The following is an 11,952-nucleotide window of genomic DNA, read 5'->3' as shown; positions in this document are numbered from 1 at the left end:
TATGAACTGTGTAATACAGATTTGTTTCTAGGTACAAACAAACATCAAATGTACAAGAACTGTGAAGGAGAATGAACGCTGAACGATCCAGTAGAATTCAAAGAGGCCACTCTGCTCCGGTATGCAGTGTACTCAGGTTTTATTGTGCAAACAAATTTGGTAAGCCTTGAAAGCTGAACAAGCCCTTGACTGAAGAGGAGAAACACAAATATACTGTATGAAAAGCTTGGATATCTCAGACCTGAAATGAAAAATGTTTTTTCCAAGTGCAAATTCCAATCAGCCTGAATAATTTGGTCACGCTAATGAAAGACTCCCATGCATAAATTTGTCCGTTCACACGAGGCGTTCTTTTTTTTTAACCGTCATTTTTTTCTTACACACAGGAACCAAAGTCTGACGGGGACTCCTCTCTCCCGCGAGCGTGGGCAATTGCTCTCAAGCTTTACTTCCTGTTTGCAAAGTGAAATTGAGGTCCTAAAATAGTTCAGTAGTGTTTAAGACCAAATGCGTACACTTGAACGTCTCAGTGCTTAGTTCAAGGGTCCCTGAACTCCTTGGGGATTCACAGGATGATATCCAATTGATGAAACTTAAAAATTGCGTATTTCAACTATAATTGTTTAAATGCGACATGGCTGTCACCTTTATTTTGTGTTATTGTGACTGAAAAGTTTGGAAACCCCTCACTGTTTCCACAAACTTCCTGAAAATACCCCTCTTGATTTTAACCCTGATGTGCCCTGAAGATGCTTTTGTCTTATCGCTTCTCCAGAAAGGTCAGAAGTCACCACTGTTCCAGGATGGGGGCCTGGAGTTAGACAGCTATTTTCTTCCTAGGAGCCAGAAACATTTCTGGAGAAATGTTATCCACAGCCTCTGATAGATTTCTATTTCAGGCTGAGGTCATTTTCACAGATGTCTGTGCTTTTTCTCACATTAAACACGGTGAGTGTTGCCAGAAGCCTGAGTAACCCACGGCGAATGACAGAGGGAGGGGGTCAGGAGGGGAGCAGAGGGTCAGGGGACTAGCTCTGCTCAGGAGCCTTTGACCAGCTGGTAAGATTCACATTCACTGCAGTATGTCAGTTTTTACAACAGCACAGTTGAATTTTATTATTCCAATATTCGTGTTCTGTTGCGTAATCACAGCCCAAAAAAAAAAGACTTCTCCAATTGGTTGCTTTGCTCTGAGTGATGTAAATAAACTCCTCCCTAATAGTAGTTCCTCAAATTTGACACCAGTGGCTCAAAGCCATTTTAGTTCCCTCCCACTGACTGATGCAACTGTTTGTCATACTTTTGCAGCTAAGGAGGAGATTTTTAAATCCTCACCTATACTGCAGGGCCACAAGTGATTCTTTTCAACTTTTCAAAACCTGTAATGTAGCATTTCATGTCAGATGAGGTTGAAATATTGGTAAACTGCTCCCTGATCCTGCATCCACTGAGTAACGAGAATGCACCGACTGGCTGAGAGCGACAGAGGTTTTCATGCATTGTGCCGTCAGTGTTTAACAGGACCTGCTGGATTTGCAATTTCTTTTCAAATGACTCTCATTGTCTTACACTTATTGTAGATTTTGCTTGTGTTTCTCATCATCATTGTTAAGAGAATGGCTTTTTGTAATGTTTCGGTAAAGTAGCGGCATGAATAGCGCTGTGGCAAGATAATGAGAGAATTAACAAATTGTGACAAGATGACAAGGTCATTATCAAGATCATAAAATAAATTCATTTTTTTACCAAAGGAAAGCAAGCTTTTGCACGTAATGGATTACAGCATAAAAAAGTAATAACAAATACGGCTTTTAGTGGCTTCCATACAGTCCTGTGTTGTGTACTGGGCCAATGTATGTAAATGTGAGTATGTGCATCCAAAATTCCATCCGTCCGTCCATCCATCCATTTTCTTCCGCTTATCCTGTTAAGGGTCACGGAGGGGGTGGAGCCTATGCCTGCAGCTTTCGGGCGAGAGGTGGGGTTCGCCCTGGACAGGTCACCAGTCCATCACAGGGCCAACACATAGAGACAGACAACCATTGGCACTCACAGCCACGTCTACGCCTATGCATTTATCACTTCTCGGCTGGACTACTGCAACTCTCTCCTGTCAGGATGTCCTAAATACTCCCTAAAGAGTCTCCAGCTGGTCCAGAACGCTGCAGCGAGGGTTTTGACGGGAGTTAAGAAGAGAGAACACATCTCTCCCACTTTCGCTTCTCTCCACTGGCTTCCTGTAGGATCTAGAATCGACTTCAAAGTCCTTCTGCTGACTTATAAGGCTCTCAATGATAAAGCTCCATCCTGTTTGAAAGAGCTCATTAGTCCCTACTGTCCGACCAGAGCACTCCGCTCCCAGAATGCAGGTCTTTTAGTGATTCCCAGTATCAATAAAAACAGACTGGGAGGTAGAGCCTTTAGTTACCGGGCTCCTCTACTGTGGAACCAGCTCTCTCCATGGGTCAGAGAGTCAGACACTTTAACTACGTTTAAGTCCAGGCTTAAGACCTTCCTCTATGACAGAGCCTTCAGTTAGGACTGGTTCAGGTAGCTCTGAACCATTGATAGCTATGCTGCTACAGGCTTAGACTGCTGGGGGACACATCAGGTTACATGGAGCCCTTCCCTCCTCTCCTCTCCTCTCCTCTCCTCTCCCCCTCTCTCCTCCTCTCCTCCCTGCACATTTTTGGAACTGTCACTACCGCTACTTGTTGCACTTTGTAGTTTGGCCTTGGTGTCTCGCAGTCTCTCTGTGTTTCCACAGATCCACCAGAGCCCCAACCGCCGCCTGCATCGCCCCCCCCCCCCTCTTATTCCCTACTGTTACACCGGCCTGCGCTCCCCTTCCATGAACCAGTCTGCCATCCAGTCCCCCATCAAGCTGGCTTGCTCTCCCTGCCTCCCCTACCAGAAGCTTCCTTCTTCAGCTGTTGTTAACATTTCCGTGTTTCTCACATTCTGCATTGTAAACTGTTTTCTTGTCTGTAACAACATCGACTGCACGTCTGTCCGTCCTGGGTGAGGGATCCCTCCTCTGTTGCTCACCCTGAGGTTTCTCAGATTTTTCCCTGTTAAAAGGGTTTTCTATGGAGTTTTTCCTCAGTCGATGTGAGGGTCTGAGGGCAGAGGATGTTGTTATGATGCCATGTGAAGCCCTTTGAGACAAACTGTTTGTGAAAACGGGCTCTACAAATAAAATTGCCTTGCCTTGCCTACGGTCAATTTGGAGTATCAATCAGTCTCGTCCCCTCTTGATGTCTTTGGACTGTGGGAGGAAGCTGGAGTACCAGAGAGAACCCACACAGACAGGGAGAACATGCAGACTCCTCAAAGAAAGACCCCATGCCCGAGCCAGGACTCAAACCCTGAACCTTCTTGCTGTGAGGCGATGGTGCTGACCACTGCACCACTGTGCCGCCTGCATTCAAAATTGAGAGGGATAAATAACCTGTTCACGGCACATGGTCAGCCTACATAAAATGTTTTTGTATGACAATAATTATCTAAACAGAAATTCAAATCTTGAATAAATTACTGCCCTGAATATCTTTTTATTCATACATCAATACTTCCCTCCCCATTAAAGATAATAGTCAGCCTAGTATTGGTTTTATATATTATCTCTCATCATGATATCCCCATTTTCTATTAGTAATGATAATTATTCAGACCTTTCTTTTTATGAAAATAATAGTTAATGTCATGCTACTTATCCCAAACAGTAATCATTCACACTGATTCAATATGCATCACCGGGCGGCGAGCCAGAATATTGTTGGTCAAAGACAGACAAAATCAGGACTTCCTAATTTTGAATCGTTTATCATGCAAAGAGGAGAACAAAAGTTTATTCATCCCTCGCTTACATAATCCCACTTAGTACCATCACAGCTCTGAATTATAAAACGTGGGTTGCGACCCTCTGTATCCCTACAGATTCTGTACTCACGAAATGCTCACTCCTACAGGAGGAAGCCGCTCCAACGGATGTGGACAAAAAGAACGCTGCAGCAGCTTGATTTTAAAAACCACATCCCACCGTGTGCAACACATCTTGGACAGTTGCTATGGAGCAGCAAAGACCACCTGAGGACATGGCACAAATTACAGTGCCTACAAAAGCCCCCCATCACCATCATGGGGCTGTCTAAGTTCGACTGTAATACAACACCAAATCACAATTGTGTAATTAGCTTTTTTTGTGCCAGTTGACAGAGAAAATATTATAATGGCAAAATCTGAAGATTTTAATAACAGAATCCACATCAGAACACAAAATAAATCAGTGCATATTTCCTTTGTTGCTGGTCCAAGCAGGTACCTTTTATCAGTCTGTGTGGGTATTGTAGCCGCTGTATGGAAGCTGAGAACAACCAAACTTCTAAGTGCTTTATTTAAAAAAAAAATTAAAAGATAACTTATTTGAAAATAAATTATGTCAAGACGAATGCATTACAAGCCGACTGTTCTCATCTTCCACACCCCTGAAACACTGCCGCCAATTTAAAAACCCTTTCATTCTCGTGAGTTCTAAAGGGGATCCTGATCAGTTTTGGAGGCTCTTGCTAACTTTACTTGTGACGACTGCTTTCCTTCAACAAAAAGGGCAGCTGGGAGTTTTAAGCGCGCTTGCATCTGTGACTCGTTCATCAGATCATTCAGTTGGTTTGAGTGCTTAGAAATAATTTATTCATAAAAAAGAAAACTTATGGCCATTGTACTTTTCCAGGTCCAAACAGTTGCATTCCAATGAAAGGCAATGTGACATGATGTGTGATGGGTGCAACGGAACCACACGTGTCAATTCTTCAAGATCTAAACAAATTTTGGCTCTTACATTACTTTAGCAGCCATATTGGATGTTATTTTCACACAATTACTGCGTTGATGGGGTTAGCCTCGTATTTGAGCCAGTCAAGACGATGCATCTCATTTGAGAAATGTAGGATCTTAAATTTTCTTTTTGTGTGCCGACAGTATTGGTCTATTGTTTTTCATTTTGCCATTAAGGGAAGGAGGTGAGGTTGAATCATGACACCAGGACGACTTTCAGCCGCTACCCCAGACAGTCGCAGGCAAACCGACTCCATCCAATCTGGTCATACTGGCGATCGATTCAGATACAAATCTTAACTTTATTATTCAGATTTCATTTAGTGAGTGTAACTAAACTCGTGGTTGGCTGGCCTGTTAGCAGCTGATGTCATAGAGCTAAAATTCATCAAACTTGCCGTTCAATTATAGCCCCGGCACAACTTGTCAAAGACAGGATGCCAAGATGCACAATCCTGATTATCCAATCACAAATTCAAGTCATTCAATGTACATTCTAAGACATTGAAAAGCTGGATAAGTCGTCTGCTCTTCCGTGTTTGTGAACAGTGGAGTCCTCGCTGAGGACTGATGCAGCTTATTATACCCATCATCCCTCGTGATCGTCCTCCTACACTAAAGTGCCATTTCAGTCTTGGCACTGCCACAATCTCACCTAATCTCGCTTGCGTATTGAAAAATAGCAAGTTAGCGTCAATACTTTTTCCAGAGCAACACCTCAAAATGTGTCACAAACAAAAAGAACAAGTCTGGCAAAATGCAATTCAGTGATTTATTTGTACAATAGGAGTTGCACTGTACAAATACCCCAGTTTAGATGGAAAGGACAGAACATGAGCATTTTTTTTTTCCATGCCTGAACTGAAAATCCCTCAAACCTCACTGTGAGTGATTTAACATATGCCAAGGAGAAATAAAAAGCTAAAAAAATAAATAAAAGCATCTACCTGCAGAACAAATAAACACGTACACAGCTAGAAGACAGCCTTCTTCGGTACCAAAAGCATACTGAAAATAAAAAAGACAAAATAAAAAAAGAAAATCAAGTTTAACTGTCCAACCTCCGTGGCAGTGGAGCAAGTATGGCCTTGGTTGAAAGAGAATGTAAAAATGGGTCTCACAGTAGACAAATATACAAAAGGCATATGGTGACTTCCTTCACATCCATGTGCCCATGTCACATACACATCTATACACCATCCACAGACAACAGGAGCTTTTACACACACACACGTCGAGAGAGAGAGAGAGAACACTTATGAGTAAGAAAAAGAAAAACAGAAGTGGAATACCCTCTCCAACCTACCACACATGGACAAGTTTAGACAGCGATGGAAGTGAAGTCTCTGCAGTTTCCTTACAGCAAAAAAATTCTCTTTTAATCCACTCAAACTTCCATTAGTAAATTACTAATGTTACCATATTAACTCAAAATGTCGTATAAAAATATAACAAAGACTGAAAACTGATGCACTCAACAAAAATATATCTACAGAGTCTGAAATGTGGAGAGAGGGCTGAGTGAGACGGCCAAGAACAGCTCAGATTTCCGTTGGATTTCTGGGGGATAAGGAATGCATAAGGTTCCTCCGCAGATCAAGTCTGAGTGGCGGCACTCTTCCCCCTCTCTCCAACAGTGACACAGTGAAAGCCGCGGGTTCCATCAGGACCCCTTGGCAGCCTCATGACACCTGGCGGTAGACCGTCGGCATTCTGGATCTTTCTGCCCAGCATCGGACTGCCGACTGGACTGCTCTCCTGAGATGCCACCTGCTTGCGCCGCTGCACCCACGGGCTCCCTGAAGGGGTAAGGCTGCTGTCTGAGGAGTAGTCTGCCCAGCGGCGCCCAGGCTCAGGGCTCAGTCTGCCCTCGCTGGCTAGGGGAGACTTTTGGGAATGAGGAGATTTACGTTGAGGACAGGGGCTTGCGCGGGGACTGGACCAGGGGCTGTTGCGTGGGGACATACCGGGACTCAGGTGATTGTTCTGGAAGCTGATGCCAGCAGTGGTGGGGCTGAGTTTGTTGCAGGACTGAGACTTTCTCGCCAGCCTTGGGGACGTGGGATTGCTTTCCGTTTCTGAGGAGCTACAGGCCGAGTCGTCACCGTGGTACTGAAGCTCTCGTACTCTGCTGTTGAGAGAGCGACTTTTGCGCATCCCCACCTCCTCGCGTGGTCGTTCTTTCTGTACCTTCTTCTTTGGTGGTTTGGTGCCAATCAGGACAACTTTCAAGCCCAGCATACTGGGCCCACCATCCTCACTTCCCACTGCTTCATTTGCTTTAACAGCAGCCTCTACCTCTTCAAACTCCACAATAGCACACTCCTCCGCACCTAGCTGAGTGTAGCGGCCGCTCAGCCTCTTGAGGTCAGCTGGGAGGTCCTTCCCTTGCTTCAGGACTCTGACAGAAGCAATGGCGCCATATGTCCCAAATGCTTTCAGCAATAGCTTCATTAGCTGTTCCTGTTGAGTGGCTCCTCCCTCGCTGCCTCCATTATCCTTAGAGCCTCCTGTGAGAGCAGCCAGCTCGGGCCACCTCTGCAAATCACTTAACAAGAGCATGCGACTAGGCAGCGACTCGCTGGCAAAGACTGGAACTGCAGACTTGCGCCGCACCTTCCGCCCCTCATCGTTCAGCTCAAGTATGTTCGAGTGCCTCAGAGCATAAGCAGTTGTTCTCCAGTCACGAGTCAAGTGTTTCACCTGCAAGGAGACAATGCTTGTGTTACAAAGGGGAGACGCTAAGTGGTTCAAGAGGGGACTCTCATTACCAACAGGTCATAACTGATCATTGCACTTCTTCAAGTCAACTAAAACACACATTACAGTTCTGCGTTCCACAACAACCCTGTTAAAAAAAAGTCACTCGCTCAATCAATAACTGGCATAATAGCAATTCAACAGAACCCAGGATTACTCACTTTATCACTGTATAATTTATCCATGTTTAAAATGCGTCACCTCACTGCTGTCAAGCTGACATTTGCATCCATGTTTATTATAAAAATTAAAAGAGTGTGGGGAGATTTGGATTACATAAAAAATTACACACACACACTCGCCTGAAGTAGCACCAGCTGCCGGTAAATCAACGTGACAATTTCATTGCATCTTCAACTACTTATGCTGACACGAGCAACACAGATATTGTTTTTAACATCTCGCAGGCCTCTACGTCATTTGGAGTTAAGCGTGGCAGGCTTGACATTGACCAGGTTTCCTTTTTAAGAAAAAAAAAAAAAAAAAAAAGCATTTCAGTCTTGTTTTAAAAAAGGAACATCGCAACTTCTTAGCAGATACAGTTATCCAACATCCTCTCCAGAGCCAGACAAGAGGACAGATACCTGTCTCTCCTCTGTGCTGCATTAGGGAGCTGAGAGAGACCGGCTAACTGCTAGTTAGCCAAGAAAAATGAATTGTTGTGGATGGGAAGTGTTCGCAAAAATCAAATATCTTTGCTTTAATTAAGAGACTTCACATGACCCACCACAGACAGACACATTCACTGGAATTCAGATGTGGGTATCTATTTCAATTGGTTAGAGTTTGAACCTTTGGTTTTTAACACCACTTAAATCATTTTTTGATGTAACGTACAACAAAAAGGTAGCGTTGAGTATTGTTCCAAATTCAAAGTTCTGGTAGGATGGTGAACACTCACCAATCCTAGCGGTGATTTGACTCAGCACATCAAAAAGCCCCCTTATGAATTTAAGTCTGCAAGAGAGGATGGAGATGTTTACTCCTGAACATGATCCCAAACATCGATTTGATGACCTTTGACGGAAGTTTGCCAACACTTCCCATCCACTACCATTCATTGTGCTAAGCTAACTAGCAGCTGACTGGTCTCTGTGGTTCTCAGTACAAATGAGGACGACGACATCTGTCTAGTCTGGTTCTGGGGAGCATGGTGAATTTGTGGATTTCTCAAAAGGGTGCAGAGTTCCTCTAAGTTCATTTGAAAAATTAATGTCCATGTTAAAATAGCTTACTATGAGTTGATAAGCACCAGAATTTTACTACAGTTGAGTGGTAAAGGCCTCTTTGCAATTTCCAGCCATACTAAGACAGGAATTTTAAATTAAGCGTGTATTCCAACTGCACCTCGGTGATTTGCTGCCATGGTTACCTTTTTGAATGATGTCAGCAACTTGACGCTGACAAACCCGAGTTTGTTGCGTCTGACGTGTTTGAGGAGGAAGGCGTCGTGTTCTAGGTTTTCGTCTGACAGGTAGTACTCGATCTGAACGACCAACTTTTGGATGAGCTCCGGATCTGGAGGTTGCCAGCTCTCCTCCTCCAGTTCCCCACCGCTGGTGCCGGCGCCGCTGTGTGTGGGAAGACAAACACGCATCACAGTCAGCTGAGATTCGCCTCTAGTAGAGAAGGACGCTTCGTGTCATCGACTGCCAATATTACAACTGTTACACATTTTACTGTCATTAATGCAGTAACACAGAGGCTGGTAGAAATGCAACATTCTTTAGGCTGCAGAGTCACCATTCCTCAGTGCCAGACCTCCACACCACAGTGCCCAACCAGTCCTCACACTGCCAAGACCTCTCCATCTGAGGGGTGCAGAGTCACAGGCTCTCCCTCCCACAAAGAATATGGTGGCTTACCAAATCCACTGCACATTATAATCAAACACTGCATAAGCTTCAGGCACGATCTGATCTCAGTCAGACACCTGGCTGACGCTGTGAAGCTGCGCGGTCAGGTAGCCTTGCAGATTAGAGTGAGGGTCTGAATGAAATTTTGCGGGATGACTCATCACCTTCTCCAGCCTCCTTCCTCCCTCCCCCACCCTCAGTCAACAGCTTTCCAGCCACTGACCTAACAGTTGGCACGAGCCCACAGCTTCCCCCCGGACATCAGAGGACAATACTGTCACCACCAAGAACATTTCAGTCCCACTCTTATTTTTAGCTAGGTTAAACTGTCCGGTTTTGAATTATTCTCTAAAGGAATGTGAAATAGTGACATGAAGAGAAAATTGACAGCAAACACTTGACCCTCCCCCCTCTCAGGCTGCACGTTTCCAGTCACAGATCTTAAAATACCTCTCTTGAGCAAGAGGTTACAGGTGTTAGGGAAGCTCATTTTGCCAAACAGCCATTACGGTGTGACCAGACAGATTTATTTTCCCTTCTGACATTTATATCAATGACTCAGTCTTGACACGCAGTCCAACAGGGGAACTTACAGGCCAGAGGATAAAAATAGCAGGTCATGACGCAGGGGAATTGGATTAAAGTGAAGGTGCCATTCTTTATCTCCCTCAGGTGTCTGGCTTTCTAGCACTGATGCGTCTGCTGCCTACAGGTGGGGACCACACTTGCCCGCCGTCCCACCCAGGATATAATCACATCCCTCCAGTTCGCCTCATCTGTAATCATGTCTTCTTGATCTCAGCCCTTTGTTTTTGCTGGCGTGCACCTGTTGAGATGGTTGTGTCATTTGTAAGGGATCTCTTTCCACTATTCTTTCATAGAAATACGCAATCCAATTATGGGCTAGTCAGGCTGCATCCCTCCTACACTGGCTGCTCACCCTGGGAAGTTATGAGCCAATATCCAAGGGAGAAAAATGCAATGACAAACTAGAGGGGTTCCACTAACCTTGACAGCAAGAGGGAAACGTTTCTGTCACCTTACCTCCACTTTGTCGCTTGGTATGTGTGGAGTATTTGTGCAAGAGTCCGAGGTAGGTGAAACTAATTTCACCACCAACAACAACAAAAAATTTTACAAGTTCAGCCTCTTTCTAAGAGAAGACAGCAGTTTTAGTTGATCAAAATAACTCCAACCTGGATTTGTCATGTCTCCCGATCTCGTCCTCACTACAGCTGCCGCCAATGAAATCAAGATTGTTAGGAGACAATTCCTCCGGTTCCTCGTCTTCCGCAGCTTGAATGGCCACTGTTATCGTCACAGTCCCCATCTCTTGCGTGAGCTGATCCACGGTGATTACCTCATCGATACCCTGCTCCGCTGACGCGCACTCCACCGGGTTCAGCTTGGGGATCCCCACGGACCCGCTCATGTTCCTCGAATAAACCAGAGGGCTTACGCCCGCTCCTCCCTTCCCGTCCTCGGTTATAGCAGCAGCAACAGCAGCGCCGCCCTGGAAGCTCGTCACCTCGCTCGACTCGAAAGCACAGACAGGATACGGGGTGCGTAAAGCTGTTCGTCGGCTTCTTGAGCACAAGTGATGGCGGAGAAGGACCCAGGGGGCTCCGAAGACGCGCTCCACGGCTCGCCAGAGACCCCTGATCCAGATCCGACCCGATGGAGGGCCCTGAGGAGCAGCGGGGCTTGTAGCAGCCAGCGAGACGCAGCCTGGAGCTGGTGAGACCGACGGGCAGGAGCCACCTTGTGCCTCTACTGCTGCTGCTGCTGCTACTGCTACTACTTCCTCATATGTAAGAGGCTTTCTGCTTTTGAAACGAGCTCTGGGATTGGACCGCGGCACCGTCTCCTCGCACTCGCTCCCAATCCACAAGCAAAGGCTGACACAAAGCCAGGAGGGAGGCAAGAGAAAGGAGAGGCAGCGCATGAAGGCGTTCACCAGAGCGTGCATGTCTCCGCTTTTTCACCCACAGATTATTGCACACACACACATAAACATAACACACACACACACAAAAAAAACCACACACAGACTTTTCTTTTTCTGTGAAGACACAAACGCCCCGTTACATGTCTCTAAGTAAGGGAGCAAATTCACGTGCTCAAGTCTAATTGGGAAATAGCCGTGACAAGGGCGACCCCTCACTAAGGCCGCTAATTGGATAATAGGCTTGCAGCCTGTAGTTGCACGCACAGGGAAGCGGCGCGTCAAAGAAGAAAAGGGCAGGATTAATAGTATTGTAGTCGCAGGTAAGGAGGATGTCTTTGTGCAGAAAGGTCAAAATAGAAGAATACAGTACACTAACTGCTAGGATCGCCCTGCGAGTCACTATTTAATCATTTATTTTCCAAATTCCTGGAAAGTGCAATTTTTTTACGTGTCAAAATACCATTTAAATGAAAGATTCTGGTGCTGCAGAGATGTCCCTCCGTTACATCACATTCTTACACTTTTGTTTGAAGCAGACCCCCCCCCCTCTGA

The 11,952-nt window shown here is 45.4% G+C and overlaps 1 protein-coding gene across 1 annotated transcript; it reads right to left on the bottom strand.

Annotated features, from left to right (window-relative positions):
* Positions 1-5,594: 5,594 nt before the first annotated feature.
* Positions 5,595-11,583, bottom strand: larp6a (La ribonucleoprotein 6, translational regulator a). The gene is made up of 3 exons (XM_086189608.1): positions 10,649-11,583; positions 8,969-9,167; positions 5,595-7,539 (listed from the first exon to the last, which is right to left on the bottom strand). The coding sequence occupies exons 1-3, from the start codon at positions 11,419-11,421 to the stop codon at positions 6,433-6,435; spliced, it is 2,079 nt and encodes a 692-aa protein (XP_086045734.1). The 5' UTR covers positions 11,422-11,583; the 3' UTR covers positions 5,595-6,432.
* Positions 11,584-11,952: the final 369 nt, after the last annotated feature.

The sequence above is a fragment of the Aulostomus chinensis genome, chromosome 2 (assembly GCF_037954235.1).
Source record: "Aulostomus chinensis isolate RoL2024-O1b breed Wild chromosome 2, RoL_Achi_v1.0, whole genome shotgun sequence".
NCBI lineage: Eukaryota > Metazoa > Chordata > Actinopteri > Syngnathiformes > Aulostomidae > Aulostomus > Aulostomus chinensis.
This window is presented reverse-complemented; position numbering and strand designations above follow the sequence as displayed.